Genomic DNA, 15844 nt, shown 5'->3' with positions numbered 1-15844 from the left:
TGGTTTTAAAAATCTTTTAAAAAGTTCTCTCTTTAACTTTTCTAGGAATTCTTGTTGGGCTTATGTCCAACTGCATTTTTCTTTGAGGCTTTGCTTACAGGTTTTTGAGTTGTTCTCTTCTGTTTGTGTATTGGGCTTTCCTGTCTCCATAATAACTCTTTATAGTCAGGTTTTTTTGTTTGCTCATTCTTCCAGCCTACATCTTGACCCTGGACTTTATGTTTGTGTTGGGCTCTGCACACTTTGGAGGTGGGTCTGGTCTGAACTTCTGTCCTCTTATGTCCTGCTGCTGCTTTCACAGCTCAGTCTGGGGGCAAGCTTTCAGTGCTGTAAATGTTGTGTGATCCCTCGGGGGAGGTTTGCTCTGTGACCTTGTGGTTTGAGTTCTGCAAGTTCTTTGACCCAGGTTTGGATCTAATGGCTTGTTCTTGGTTGGGAGTTTTAGCAGCTTGTTCTGGACTCAGCCACTATTAGGTAGCTCAGTGGGAAGCTCTGCAGGTTCACAGGAACTGAATTGCAGGCTCCTCTTTGGTCTGGGATGCTATACTGTTTTGGGGATCAATGCCAAACAGTTGCCATTTGCTTCCTGCAATTTGTTCCTTGCTCAGTACACAGCAAGGGCCCATGGTTGGGCTCCTCTCTGCCCTTTATCTGTGATGTAGGACTGGGTAATGGGTGACAGAGCTGTCAGATGGTATATATTCCTATACACAATGCTAGTTCAGGATCCCCTGGTGTCTCTTTCTGTCCTTGGTGCTTCCTGCTGCCTGAACTGAGTCTTAAATGAAGCTGGAGATTCTAAGAAAAATATGTGAGGAGGGTGATCATTTTAGGTATTATGGATGACAGCCTATACAAAGGCATGGAAATAGGAGTGGAATGTCAAATTTGAGGCACAGTAAGTAGTTCAGTTTGGCTGAAAATGTGTGAGTTCATAATGTTGGGAACAGAGGTGAGTAAATATTTATCCTAGAGCAAGAGTTCTTAGCAATTTTTGTGACATGGACACATTTGGCAGTCAGAAGCTTTATGGACCCCTTCTTAGCATTAAAAAAAAAAAAAAAACAAAACCCGATGTACTCACTTAGGTTCTAAGTATAGGGGCTACTCTCAGATCCCACTCTGATGACATGGGAGCTTTGATCCACATTATTTCCGGCCTAGCACAGTTTACTCCTCCTTAGGCAACTTGATAACCCCCAGCTTTCCAGCTGCCATGTTGGCTCCGCCCCCCTATTTGGTAACTCCCTCTGCTGGAGGCTCATCATAATAATGTTGAAATAGTTCAGATAACCTGACTGATTTTATTCTACTGCAGCTCAGAACTCCTGAGCTCAAGAGATTCATCAGCTTCAGCCTCCCAGTTTGCAAGGATTATAGGTGTGCGCATGCTACCATGCCCAGTACAATTTTTTTAAAGAATAAAATAAAACACAGAGGAGTACAAAGAAAACCAATTATATTGAAACATTTACCAAAATATAAAGAAGTTTATAGACCTCAGGTTAAGACTGTCCTAAAGGCAATAGGGAAATTTTTTTTGACATGGTCAGATCTGTACTTTATTGTTTTAAATTAAAATTTAAGTTAAATTTAAAATTTTTAGATCTGTATTATCTCTTATCTTTCCCTCCTCCCCCAAAATCAAGAAAGCAAGAAAAATAAAACCTCTCTTATAAACATGTATATAGTAGAGCAAAATAAATTATCATGCCCTGAGTCCAGCATCTATCTATTTGGAGGTGGGCAGCATGTTTCATTATGAGTTCTCTGGAACTGATTAGTCATAGTATTGATTAGCATTCCTAAATCTTTCAAAATTCTGTCTTTACAATATTGCTCTTATTTTATTCTCCTGATTCTACTCACTTCATTCTGCATCAGTTCATACAAATCTTCCCAGGTTTCTCTGAAACTGCTCCCTTTATAATTCCTTCAGCACAGTATCATTATATCACACACATATACCATAACTTGTTCAGCCATTTCCCAAGTGACGGGCACCCCCTTAGTTTTCAGTTCTTTGCCACCAAAAAGAGCTATACTGAATGTTTTTTGTACATGAGGGTCTTTCTCCTCTTTCCTGGGCCTCTGGCGAATAGATGTAATTAGTGGTATTATTGGGTCAAAAGATACTACGCACAGTTTACTTCAGCAGCTTTTTGGGCTTAGTTCCAAACTGCTTTTCAGAAATGGCTGGAGTTCCCAGCTCCATCATGTTTTCTCAGTGCCTCCATTGTTTGTTACCTTAGGTAATCTGCCAGATGGGAGGCGGAGCCTCAGGGACTTAAAATGTGCGATTCTCTTATTGCTGCTGTCGTGGAGCATTTCTTCATATGGCTATTATAGTCTGATTTTCTTCCTCTGAAAGCTTCCTATTATCTGCATCAACAGGGAAATTTCTGAGCAATATCAGTGGCACGATTGAACCTGTGCTTCAAGAACATTAATTCAGAGGCTATGATAGGATGCACTGGAGAGGAAGGGAAGGCAATAAGTATTCATATAGCTCCTGCTATGTGCCAAGAGCTTTTACAAATATTCTCTCATCTGATCATCACAACAACCCTTCAAAGTATGTCCTTTATCATCCCCATTTTACAGTTGAGAAAACTAAGGAAAATAAAGGTTAGGTGACTTGCCCAGGGTGCCCTATTAAGTGAGGCCACATTTGAACTCAATTTGACTCGAGGCCTAGTGCTCTATCCATTGCATCACCGTGCCTCAGAGGAGAGACACTGAAAACAGGAAGATAAGTTAGGAGGCTCCTGTAAAGGTGAGAGATGAGAACCTGTACTAAGGCAGCGAAATGCTTTGCACAGAATCGACAGGTATGTGTTATACAGATTGATTCTACGTAGCAAAGGATCTTGGAGGGGGATCCCTTGCTTCATGCATTGTTAAACAGAAATGATTTGGTCACAACCTTGCAAAGTATCTGAGCAAAGAAAGCCTACTGTTTTGCCAAAACAAACCTGGAGAAAAAAGCAGTTATAATTATTAAAGTATGAGTAATTAGACATATGAATATTCTGTAGGGTTCACAGTAATGAAATTGCATGCTAATAAAGACTCCTCACTTCATCAATACACTGACTTGATTCAGTTTTTAAGAAAATGGAGTAAAATCTGAAAGGAAGGAAAGGGAACAAGCATTTATTAAGTACCTGCTATGCCAGCACTGTGCTAATATGAAGGATCCTCACAACCCTGATGGGTAGGCTATCATCAGTCCCATTTAACAAGTGAGGAAACTGAGCCAGACAGAGGTTAAATGACTTGACAGTGCTGACATTTTGGGGCCAGATCTAGAGCTCTAGCCACTCTGCCACCACAGCACACTCCCTGACTCCTTTAGCTACACTTCACTCTCATCATGACCTTGGGTTGCTTAATTCCAATGGAAATCCTCATCCCTTACTGGCTTCTCAGTCCCCTGATTCATGCTCTAGTGTCACTTTTTCCTTTGTCTTGATCCTGCTGTTAACCATGTCAACACTGGACTGTCCTCTACCCTTGAATCCTCTGTCCTCTTATCCTTTCTCCACTGTGACTCCCAGATTACTCCCATCCCTGTCTCCTCTGATACTCTGACCCTAGACCACTACTTGCGAAATCTGATCCTCACTTTACTTTACCAAGAAAAGTGAGGTTATTCCTTTGTGAGTCCTCCCTCCTTCACACCTTAAATAACCTCACTTTCTCTGCTCTTTCCTTCTGGCCTCAGAGGACGACATGGGTCTCCTCCTTGACAATAAACACTAACAGGTCCTACTGTACGCATTCCCTCCTGCTTCCTCTGAGCCTGAGCACCACTCACTTCCTTTCTAGATTTTCAGTCTCCTCTCCCTTTGCCTACCAGGTAACCCTCTCTTGATCCCATAGCCCACCTACTCCTTTTCCTTTTCCCCTTCACTGCCAAACTTAATAGAAAGCAGTCTATGTTCACTGTCTCCAACTTCTCAATGTCCTACCATCTGAATGTCACCGCCATTTTACTGAAACTACTCCCTAACAAAGTCACCGAGGACCTTTTAACTGCATATTCCATGGCCCTTTCTCAGTGCTCACCCTCTTGGATCTTTCTGCAGCATTAGTCTTTTGACTAGACACTACACCTTCCTTTATTGATGCTCTCTTTTCCCTTGACTTCCATGACTTGGCTCCTTCCTGCTTCTCAACCTTGATTACTACTTTGATGACTCATCTTTTTCCTCTTATGGCTTAAGATTGTGGGTGTCCCCAAGGCTCTGACTTTACCCTTTTTTCCAACATTTTTCCTGTGGTTATCTCATGTATACCCATGGCTTCAATTACCATCTAGGAAGAATACTCTCAGCTCGATCTAGTGCCACTTTTTCTCTTGAGTTCTAGTCCTGCATTTTCAGCTGGCTGCTGAACATTCTCTGCCTGGATATCCCACAGGGACAAAACATTCAACCTGTCCAAAACTAGCTTTCTTTCCCCAAAGATAGTGCCTCTAATTTCAATTGTCCTGATTCTGCTTATGGCACCCCTACCCTCCTGGTCACTCAGGCTTACAAGCAGGTTTTTTTTTGGGCTCAGTTAGGGGGTGCAGTGGGTATGGCACTGGGCCTGGATTCAGAAAGACTTGAGTTCAAATCCAGCCTCAGACCCTTACTAGCTGTGTGACCTTGGCCAAGTCAATTGACCCCTGCATGCCTCAGTTTCCTTATCTGTAAAATAAGGATAGTCATAGCATCTACCTCACAGGGTTGTTGTGAGGATCAAATGAGATAATACTGACAAAAGCACTTAGCACAGGGCCTGTCATGTAGTTAAGTGCTATATAGCTATTATTGTTAATTATTATTTTTGACTTCTCTCTCCCTAAATCCAAACATCAGGTTAAGTCCTGTTGATTCTATTTCCACAATATATGTCCCAATATCCTCTCTCCTAGATTACCATAATAATCTCTTAACTAGTCTCCGACATCTTTCCCTTTTCAAGCCCACCCTTTACTCAACTCCCCACATCTTTGTGATGCTATTTGAAATAGAGGGTAGGAATTTCTGCCATACACAAACTATCCTTAGCTAGACTGATGAATTTACAGCCAACATTACATTAACTGAGCAAAAATTTTCCAGTTAGAGGATCCTGAGGTCAAAACTTCCTTCAAAATGACAAAAACAATAACATTCCATCCCTTTCTGTGAAAGGGTTGTAGCCTTCTACAACCAACTGACTATTGTTCTGCTGCTCTTGGTATTGGACGATGACAGTATCTGGGACTTTTTCTGATTTAGAAGAAACCCAATTCCCTTTAAACATGGGACACTTGAATTTCAGGAGCCCCAAGAGAGCTTGTCACTGGATCCTGTCAGAGAAGGTCATGGAGAGGATTTTAGATTTGGAACTGGGAGACCTCAGAGGCCATCTGGTACATGCCCCTCATTCTATAGGTGAGGAGGCTAAATGACTTGCTCTAGGAAATAAATAAGAGCCAGAGCCAAGAATCAAACCCAGGTCCCCAGACACCAAATCAGCATGCTTTCTACCATAGCACTAGCAAAAGCACTAGGCTGGGCTGGATCCAGAAAGGCTCTGTAGAGCAGCTGTGTCACTTTCATGGCCCTCAGGCTGCATGGGAAGCGGTTGGGGGGTGGGGGAGAACTCGCAGTGTTCTGGAATCAGATTTAAATGTAAATTGGGAAATGTTGAACAAAATAAATAAAAATGTAATACAACAAAGACACTGTTAATTTGTGTTGTTTTTTTTTAAAGTCAACGTGTGGGCGGTAGGGATCTGTTTTTATTTGAGTTTGACATCAATGCTTTATAGGATGGTTCAATAAATATAGCTCCTTTTCCAAAACATAATAGGATGGGAAAATTCAAATGGAGCTTTGACAAAATTATTACCACATCCTGAAATTTCACGTTATCTTTTCTTTAAAAAAACCCTGCCTTTGCCAATTATTTTGTAAAAGTATCTTTTTTTCTTTCCAACTGTGAGTACCACAAGAGGACTAGCAAGAGGATTCTTTTCGAGATTTCTACATAAATCTAATTTTCACAGAATATGACCTAAGGATTTACTGCAAAGTGAAATGACTGATGTAAAAAATCAAAGCACCTTGTAATCTTAATGGAAAGATGGCTTAAAAAAAAAACTACAGCCAGAAAGCATCAACAAAAGCCTGAGAAGAACAGCCTTCCCGCTCATTTCTGCCAAGTAACACCAAGGGACAATCTACAACTGTCTCACTTCTCTATTGCCACAAAGTGAAGGAACTTGATTCAAATTTTCCAAATCTGGGGTCTTGAGTCACACAATTTGACCATGGCAGTGCTGGCCCTAGGTGGGGAGGGGAGAGAGGGAGAGAGGAACACTCCAGGGGTCATCATGAGATTCCTTACTGATACAAATACAAGTGTGGATGACTGGTGAGTTCTGGAGTGTCTTCTCTGCAAGGTGTGATTGCTTTTCCCCTTAGCTGCGTCACTAAATTCAGTAACCCATCAGAAGAAGCTACCTGTGATTGGGCAGCAGACAAGATGGATCTCAGCCATCATGCTGTCTGACCACTTATTGATTAGAGATGAGGAAATGAAAGCTCAGAGACAGCAAGTAACTTTCTTTAAAAAAAAAAAAAAAAAAAAAAAAAAAAAAAAAAAAAAGCAGGGCAGGATTTGAATCCAAGTCCTTTGAGTCCAAATGCTGTCACTCCTAGGGCAGGATGTTACCTTAACTTTGTAACTAGAACCCTTAGCACACAGCTCACTGATTGGCCATTCATTGAGTAAATCCTAGAGAATCTATCAACAAGTTGGTCTTGGTAAAAAAAAAAAATATACAATATTTTTAAAAATCTGAGGATATGGAAGTTAATTCTGGCACATGTGCAGATTACAGTAGGTGATTAAAAGATGCTTGTGTATTGATTTTGGCAACTCAAAAGATTTTTAGCTTTTTAAATATTGAATTTTTTTTTTTTTATTTTGAGTTCCAAATTTTCTCCTTCCCTCCAGCCACTCCCCCAGCCTGCCCCCAGTGAGAAGGTAAGCAGTGTGATATGGGGTATGTTCTTAAGGGGCAAAATGTACTTGCTGTTTACTCTTCCTATTGAGCACCCTCTTTTAAATTCTTTTTGGTCTAGGCCCAATATAGATCAGAACTCTTTCTGCAACTAAAGAGTCTCAGCTGCTGCAGCACTGAGGGCTTATCTAGCAGTCATTAAACATTTATTAAGGGCCTACTATGTGGTAGGCCCTCTGCTAAGTGCTGGGGATACAACAGTCAAACAGCTATGTACAAACTATATACAAGATAAATAGGAACTAATCAACAGAGGGAAGCTAAAGTTGAGAGGGTTTTGAGAAGGCTTCCTGAAGAAGGTGATATTTTAGCTGGGCCTTGAGGGAAGTCAGTGAAGCCAGGAGGCAGAGGTGAGGAGGGAGAACATTCCAGGCATGGGGGACAGCCAGAGAAAGTGTCTAGAGTTGGGAGATGGAGTGTCTTGTTCAAGGAATAGGAAACAGGCCAGTGTCAATGCATCAAAGATTATGTAGATCTAAGTAGTATGTAATGCACGCGTGCGTGCGCGTGTGTGCACGTGTGAGGGAGAGAGAGAGAAAGAGACACAGACAGACAGAATAAGGCATAGGAAAACTGGAAGGTGGGGCGTGGGGGACAAGGGTAAGGGAGAAGTACAAGGTTACAAAGCACTTTGAATGCCAAAAGATTTTATATTTGATCCTGGTGGTGATAGGGAGACACTGGAATTTATTGAGTTGGGGAGGTGGCATGGTCAGACTTGCACTTTAGGAAGATTTCTTTGACAATTGGGAATGGACTAGAGTGGGGAGGGACGTGAGGAAGACAGAGCAGTGTGAGGTGATGACGACCTGCAGTGTCAAAAGAGAAGGGGATATATATGATAGCTGTTGCAAAGGTGAAATTAACAGCCCTACTGATTGGATATAGGAGCTAAAAGACAGTGAGGAGCTGAAAATGACACCTAGCTTGGGAGCCTGGGGGACTGGGAGGATGGTGTTGCCCTCTACCATAATAGGAAAGGCAGGAGCAGGCAGGGTTTAGGAGGAAAGATGAGTTCAGTTTTGGATATGTTGAATTTAAGATGTCTACTGGACTTCCAGTTCAAGATAACAGGCAACTTCAACTAACAGGCAGTTGGAAATGTTAGACCAAAAGTCAGTAGAGAAATGTTTGGGTTAGTTAAGTAGATTTGAGAGTAATTTTCAGCATGGATATAGTAATTAAATCCATGGGAGCTGATGAGATCACCAAGTGAAGTAGTGTAGAGGGGGAAGAGAAAAGGGCCCAGGACAGAGCTCTATGGGATATCAAAGTTAATGGGCATAACCTGGGCAAAGCTTCGGCAAAGGAGGCAACTTATTCATTTCCCATGACTTATTCTGCTACCCCACTGGCTCAGCCACACACTAAGATGGTCATACTCTGGATTATGCCATCACCCATAAATGCATTAGCTCCTTGTTCATGAACTCTGCAATTATCTTATCTGATCACAATCTATTGGGTTTTCACCTCTCTGCTTTCCAATACCAAACCATGCTCTTTGCCCACTGTGACTTCCAACCCCCAACCCCTTGGTTCTCTCCCAGGCCAACCCCCTGTACTACCTCTACTCTCCTTCCTTCCCCATCTTGACCCCTTTGTGAATCATTTCAACTCCATACTATGCTCTGTCCCTCTATACTATATATCATACTATCCATGCTATCCCTCCTACACACATGCTGCTGAACAAAATCGTCTGACCGGGTTGACTACAAATATATTTTATATAACTTCAACTGGACCCTCACGGCTGCTAGGCAATTCTTCTATACCTCCCTAAATAACTCACTATCCCACTCTTTATAGTGGCTCTTCGAAACCTTTTTACCCTTTCCAAACCTTCCATGCTTCCTTCCCTCCACCCGTTCTCAGATGAGAACCCTGCCTCATGTTTCAAAGAAAAAACTGAGACCATCTGTTGAGAGCTCCCTCTCCTTATCTCACATCACCCAGACACCTTCTGTCACTATCTCTTCCTATATCAGTCTCACATAATGAGGCTGAAGGCCCTTCTCCTGGTCAAGCACTACCTGCTCATGTGATCCCATTCTATCCTCTCTCTTCCAACAGATGTGCCCCCTCTGTCAACCCCACTCTTTCACTTATTTTCAATGTCTCCCTGTCTAGTGACTGCTTCCCTACTGCCTACAAATAATGCCCATGTCTCCCTTATCCTCAAAAAAGCCTCACTTGGGCCTTCCATTCCTGCTATCATTCCAAATGGCTCATGAACATTCAGCATGTCAGAAGTGGGACCTGAATCTGGGTCTCTCTGATGCTGAAGAGCTCTGTACTCACTGCACCAACTATCACAGCACCTGATTAATTAGGTAACTGGAGAATAAGGGTACTTTCAAGACAGGTCTCAGTAATTCAAGTCTTTTAAATATAAATTTGAGGCTGAAGTGAATTAAGTTTTTTGTTTTTTCTTTCTTTTTCTCTCTCACCTTGCATTCATTTTGTCTTCTGCAGGAACAATGAATAAACCAGGTTCACTCACAGGCCAGAACACTTCTCTGGTAGTTTGGATGAAGTTCTGCCCTTCCAATAGCTAACATAAAAAATGACTTTCCTTTTTTGATACATCATGCTACATCCTCAGAGACGTTCAAGAGCCAATTTACCTACCAAAAAAAGTCACCATTTCCCTGTTATAAAGATGATTAAGCATGCATCATAACTACTCCTAAGAGTATGCCAAAAGAAAGCCCCTCTCTATTTTAAGAACAAAATTTCTGAGGAAGAGAGCATTGGACAGGATGGTCTTACCGTGAGTGTGGCAAGTGACATGAACCCTATCAGGTTGTTCCATGTCTTATCAATGTCCTTCAGCAGCTGCTGGAGATTTTCACTGCACACTGCAGTAGCCTTGATCCCTAGCTCCACACGTTTGGTTACCCTGTATACCTCGACAACACCTGTCAACAGAAGAGTAAAGGTTTGAAATGCCAGGTGAAGAGGCAAGTAACATCACACCTGGGTAATACCTCTGTTGGACAGAGATTTAATATCACAATAGAGTCAAAAGCCTCATTGGCCCTTCCTTACAAAGCCCCACAATTCAAGAATCTCCACAAAGGCACCATGCAAGCCCAGATCGGATCCTTCACGGACCTTTCTTAGGACCTTTTAGGGTTCATCTGTTGGCATTCAGGGAGCTGTATTAACCTGACCGAAGGAGGAACACAAAGTGTAGTTAGGGGCAGAAACTCAAGCAACATAGTAAGAATCCAGAAACCATCGTTTCTGATCTTACTCCTATTTTATCACCGTCCTGGAATGCTTTTGTGTCCTCATTTTCTCCATTTGCAAATGTCACTCTAACATGAATTATATCTGGCTTGAGGTTTTTTTAATTAAAAATGCTTCACAGCATATATGAAACAGACAATGAAAATTTAAAGCACTATGTTCAATAAGCAAAACACAAAGTTACATACCTAATAAATATTCCATGCCCTGTGCAGACTGAATTACTTCTGTGCAAACAGATGAACTACTGATTCCATTTAGAGTGTCATTTGCCTTCTTAATGATCTAAAAGACATGATATGACAATGTCACTAAATTATCTCTAAGGAAAAAAGTGATAAATGACGTAATCAAAAGTGAATATTGCAAAATTATAAAGAAAAATCACAGCCCCAAGGAAGAGATATGAGAAGACACCTTCCCTAACTCTTTTGCAGAGGTGAGAGGTCCATAAGTATGAAACACTGAATATATTTTCAGTCTTTTTGATGTATAAATCAGTTTTGCTGATTGTTTATTTTATCATTTTCTTTTTTTTCTTTAAAAGTATTCTTTGTTATATAGGATAACTTTCTGGTGGGGGTGGGGAAGAGGGGAATGGTTATAGTTGGCAATTTAAATGACGTAAAAAAAAAAATCAATAAAAAATGTATTCAAAAAATGGTTAACACACAAAAAATTTACTATTATTATCCAACCAAACTGAATAGCCAAAGGATAAGAGTATAAGCCTGGTGGTCAATATATTTTTACATAATTTTCTATTAAAATACAATACAATGCATGATCCATAATTTATAAAGAAGTTTATAAGGATTATAAGATTTAGAACTGGAAGGGCCCTTTAGAGATCATCTAATCCATTTCCCTTATTTTACATATGACGAATCTGAGGCTCTCAGAGAGTTCAAAAGGTTTGCCCAAGGTCACACAGGTAGGTAGTATCCGAGGCAGGATTTGAATTTATTCTCTAACTTCAAATGGAGTGCTCTTTGTAGTACATCCCACTATCTTCTGAATTTTATTAAATCATGAAGAAATCATCTTGCTGCTCTTATTTGTTCTCCTGCCACTGTCTTCTCCTCTCAACTGCCTGCTTTGGAATGATCAGGTTTGTGTTTTGCTCACAGTTACTTTAGGAATAAAGTTAAAGATAGTTCATCATCTCAAACACAGCCACGGATACTTAAAGCAATATTGGTTAGGTATAAGAGAATACTTGTAAGAGAAGCCTCATTTAGATGGGTGAATTTTCAAAGAATTTCATTTTGGGATACGCTGAGACCAATAATGCTACACTAGTCACTGGAATTAGGGTATTACTCCAGTTCTCTCTTCTGAATATCCTTACCCAGTCCTATGGAAGGTAAAATGGGGCCACAGGGGAAAAATTATGCACCTGAAGGCATCTTAACTGAAAGCTACATACTCACATGTAGAGCACTTCCCAAACACCTCTGCCATTCGTAAGCATATCTTTCATTCTCCTGTTAAAAAAAGAAAGGACTATCTTAAAAGGGCAATGGGTACTCTGCTTGAGTAATTTTAATTCAATGGATGTAAAGTTTCCTCATTTGCTCATGATCATTATAGATCATATCTTAATGGATTTACCTCTGGAGACTTTTATTCTCTTACAAATAAAGGCAACATCTGAGTATCTAAATACATTTAAGTGCTTTCAACGTGCAAAGCACTGTACTAGGTATTGAAGGAAAGAGTAGTTTGGCTAAGTCAAAGTATTTAATCTGAAGGAGGTAACAATCTAATAAAAGGACAAGAAACATAGATTGTAGAAGAGCTTGAAATGCCAGGCAGAGAAGTTTGAACCTTACTTGGACCCACAGCAAGGTTTGAGGAAAGGATTGACATCATAAGATTTATGCATAAGAAAAATTATACTCGCACCTGTGTGAAGTACTGGGAAAGGAGAGCAGAGGTAGAACGATCTCTAAGGAGACCACAGCAATGGCTCAAGTTAACCATAATAAAGGCCTTTCTACTGGGGTGGTTGCAATAATAGGGAGGGGACAGATATTTCACCTAGAGTAGGAGGACCTAGCAACTGACTGGCTGAAAGAAGTGAGAAAGAGGAAGAATCCAAGTTAACTCCAGGAGGTTCCAAATGTGGGAGACTGCAGGTGAATGTAGAGGCTATAGAAAGAAATAGTGATGGAAGAAGGCACAAATTTAGGGGGAAAGATGACAAACTCTTTTTTTTGATACACTGAGTTTGACATACGGGTGGATCATTAAGGCAGAGATCATCTGTAGGAAGATGGAGATAGGGATTTAGAACTCAGAAGAAAGGTCAGGACTATGGACACAAAATTGGGACTTTGTTAACATAGAGTTGGATAGCTGAGATGGTTAAGAGCAAGTGAGACTGCCAAGGGAGAAAGAGTGTACAAAAAAAGGTCAAGGACCAACTGTTTGGGGAAATCCCTCAAACAATATAAAGAAGCATTAAGGGGTAAGAGGGGATGATATAGCATAAAGAAAAAGAAATGCTAAATTTGGAATCCAGTCAACATGGGCCTTGAGTTGAATCTTGGTTCTGTGTGACCTTGGGCAAGTCACTTAACATTCTGGCTTTAGTTTTCTCATTAGTAAAATAAAGAGTTTGGAATAGATAATCTCTAAGGTTCCTTCTAGCTTTAGACCTATGAACTTAGAAAAAGCAGGGGAGTAAGATATCTCTGAAGCCAAGCAAAGAGACTAGCCAATACTGGTTTTGGCTGGTCAACAGTATCAAAAGCAGCAATGATGGAGAGTGGTGACTAAATAAAGGCTACAGAATCTGGTGATCAGATCATCAGTGGTCCTTTGAGAAAACAATTTCAGTAGATGGTGGGAATGCAAATCCTGTTGCAGGAGTAGAAGAGAATGTGTGCAAAAGCAAGTAAAGACATGGGTTTTAAGGATCATGAGGAGGTTTTTTTAGATTGCAAAGACCTACACATGTTTGTGGGCAGATGTGGAAGAGCCAGGTAGAAGACTAGTGGCTGGCTTAGAGTTGATGGGGGAGCAATGGCAGCAAGGAGTGGGACCAAGGGCACTGGTAGACAGATGAGACTTAATAGGCAGTAGGAAAAGCAAGTCTGTGATGGGAAGGCAGGAGGAGAGGTAGGGTAAAATAATGTTGAGGTTTCATGAGATGAATTAAGGCCACACTTGATGGCCTCAATCTTCTCAGCAAGGCAAGAGGTTTTGTTATTTGTTCTAACTATGGGGTTAGGGACATGTTTAGCATCAAGAAGAAAGAAGAGAAGGTCTGAAGCAGTCACTGAAAGGTATGACAGGAAGTCAGGAAGGGAGAATCTGTTTTGCTTGACAGAAAATTTGTTGCAAACGTTTGAGTTTTTCTTTTGTCCTCAATGGAGGTGGTGGGAAAGAAAATAAATGCTTAACTGAAAGAAAAAGGAAGGCAAGTACAACAGGCCTGTCGAACAGCAATAAAAGCCTGGCTATAATTATATCACAAATTTGTAGTGGGTGAAATTAGCTCAGTTTCACTATGTTCTCTGTTGATGTTCAAGAACAGAGAAATCAGAAGGTCATGATAAGGACTAAAAGTAGGTTTCAGAATGAGAGTAGGAGAAGGAGGCTATCATCAGAAAGTAGAATTTCAAAGCTCCAGATCTTGGATGGGGCAAAACTATAAGAGTGGTCAGGTATTAGGTTTGCCATGTCTGTGTGGGGCTGAAACAGGGCAGAGAAGGAGGCCACTAGGATTGAGAACTTTGAGTAATTTTGTGGTCAAGTTGTAATGGTTGATCAACTAGTTTAAACCTGAAAATATTTAAAAAATTTTTATAATACAAAGGAATAGCATTTCAACATTTTCATCCTGGTGTTCATGTTCAGGATATTAACAATAATTGTTCACTTTGATAAAGAGCATTAAGGTTTGCTTAATTTGATTTTAAATATTTTCTCATTTGATCCTTACAACAATCCTGTGTGAAATAGGTCCTCTTATAATCCTCATTTTATAGATAAGGAAACTAGAATTCAGAAAGGTTAAGTGATTAATCCACAATATTTGGACCAGTTGTTTTGAAAGTATTTGTTGAAAGAAAACCAGTCTGTCTACAGACTAAGACATGATTCTTACTTATAATAAAGGCTAGGTGACTAACATGATGCTGACTGAGATCATGGCATTTAGAACTGGAAAGGATTTTAGAGATCAGCTAATACAACCTCAACTTACAGATCAAGAAAAACTGAGATCCAGAAATATTCTTGCCTCACCAAGGTCACATAGATAGTTAAGTAGCAGAAACGGAATTTGAACACATGGCCTCCGATTCCAAATCCAGTGCGTCTGCCATGATACCATACCAATAAAAATACAAGCATCACATCATCTCTGTGCTTCAAAGTTAAATTGATTGTAAAACTATTAACTACAGTGGCTAAGATGCAACAAGCACAGTTAACTCAAGAACCTAGGCAGGACCCCTCCCCTCCTCTTCCCACCTTCCAATAAATTTAACTACTGTCAGAAATGGTAAGATTTGAGTATTCAGAAACAAAGGCACGACTCCCCATCCTAAGAATCCCATGAATACAATCCGAATTCCACACTGACTCCATTCACAGGATGCTATTTTTGAGGAGGTTCACAAATGGATTAACATTTTCATTACATCACCTTCACTGCAGGTGATGCTTCCTCCAATGAAATCAGAGTAATAAAGAACATTTTTTCAAGTTCCTGAAGAAACTTTTTTTTTATGTGAAATTATAAAAGTGCCACCCACCTCCTAGGAGAAAAGCCTAGGCAATCTACATGTCTCTTGTAGCAAGTAATCATACTCACTTCCACCTCCCCAGTTAGGTCCTTGTATTTATCCCGGATAACAGGTAGAGCAGGCTTTTCACTTAGAGTGTTGGAACGATCTCTGAAAGGTTGCTCTAAAGCCGGGGATGGAGAGGAACGGCTTATTTCTTTATCACCAAGGCTCAAGCTTCTCTTGTGAGACCCTAGGAAGTATTGAAAGTGCAATCAAAGGGTTTCTATTACTTAATGTTTCATGACTTTAGACTCTATTGCAAACCCAGTTAGGGGGATCTTAGACAAAAAAATTTTTTTTTTCCTCTAGAGTATTTACGTCTTTCAGTATTTTGAAACACAAATTTCCTTATGCCATTCATTCTGTCTGGGAAGCTACATATTGATGTTTTTCAATCTTCCTTCCTTGATCTCAATTCTAGGGGCCATGGTTCCTTTTCCATTATCAGTAGGACATATGCCTTTGATTATTTTTTTAAAACCAGAAATAGTGAATTTACTACTGATTCACTTCTCCCAATCTCCCAAAAGCATCTGTTTGCAAGATGGGGTTAAGAGGTATGGCCCATACATGAGAATCAAACTTGTGACACTTTGGTTTCCTTAGCAGTGCTCTAATCAAGTGAACTAATTAGCTACATATTATTATCCAGGTTTCTTTAGCTCACTGAACACCTCATCTCACTGTATTTGTCCTACTGCCTTCCGCTCATTCCTAA

At 40.4% G+C, this 15844-nt stretch overlaps 1 protein-coding gene across 4 annotated transcripts in view; it reads right to left on the bottom strand.

Moving 5' to 3' along the window:
• The window catches only part of SYNRG (synergin gamma), a 99075-nt gene that overhangs the window by 8163 nt on the left and 75068 nt on the right, over positions 1 to 15844 (bottom strand). For all 4 annotated transcript variants that reach the window (XM_036754202.1, XM_036754203.1, XM_036754199.1 and 1 more), the window contains 4 exons: positions 15153 to 15316; positions 11758 to 11811; positions 10513 to 10609; positions 9842 to 9990 (listed from right to left, as the gene is read on the bottom strand). In XM_036754202.1, coding sequence (XP_036610097.1) covers positions 9842 to 9990; positions 10513 to 10609; positions 11758 to 11811; positions 15153 to 15316 — 464 coding nt within the window. The remainder of the gene's footprint in view (positions 1 to 9841; positions 9991 to 10512; positions 10610 to 11757; positions 11812 to 15152; positions 15317 to 15844) is intronic.

The sequence above is a fragment of the Trichosurus vulpecula genome, chromosome 4 (assembly GCF_011100635.1).
Source record: "Trichosurus vulpecula isolate mTriVul1 chromosome 4, mTriVul1.pri, whole genome shotgun sequence".
In the NCBI taxonomy this organism is placed as follows: Eukaryota; Metazoa; Chordata; class Mammalia; order Diprotodontia; family Phalangeridae; genus Trichosurus; species Trichosurus vulpecula.
Note: the sequence above shows the minus strand (reverse complement) of the source record. Positions and strands in the feature narration are given on the sequence as shown.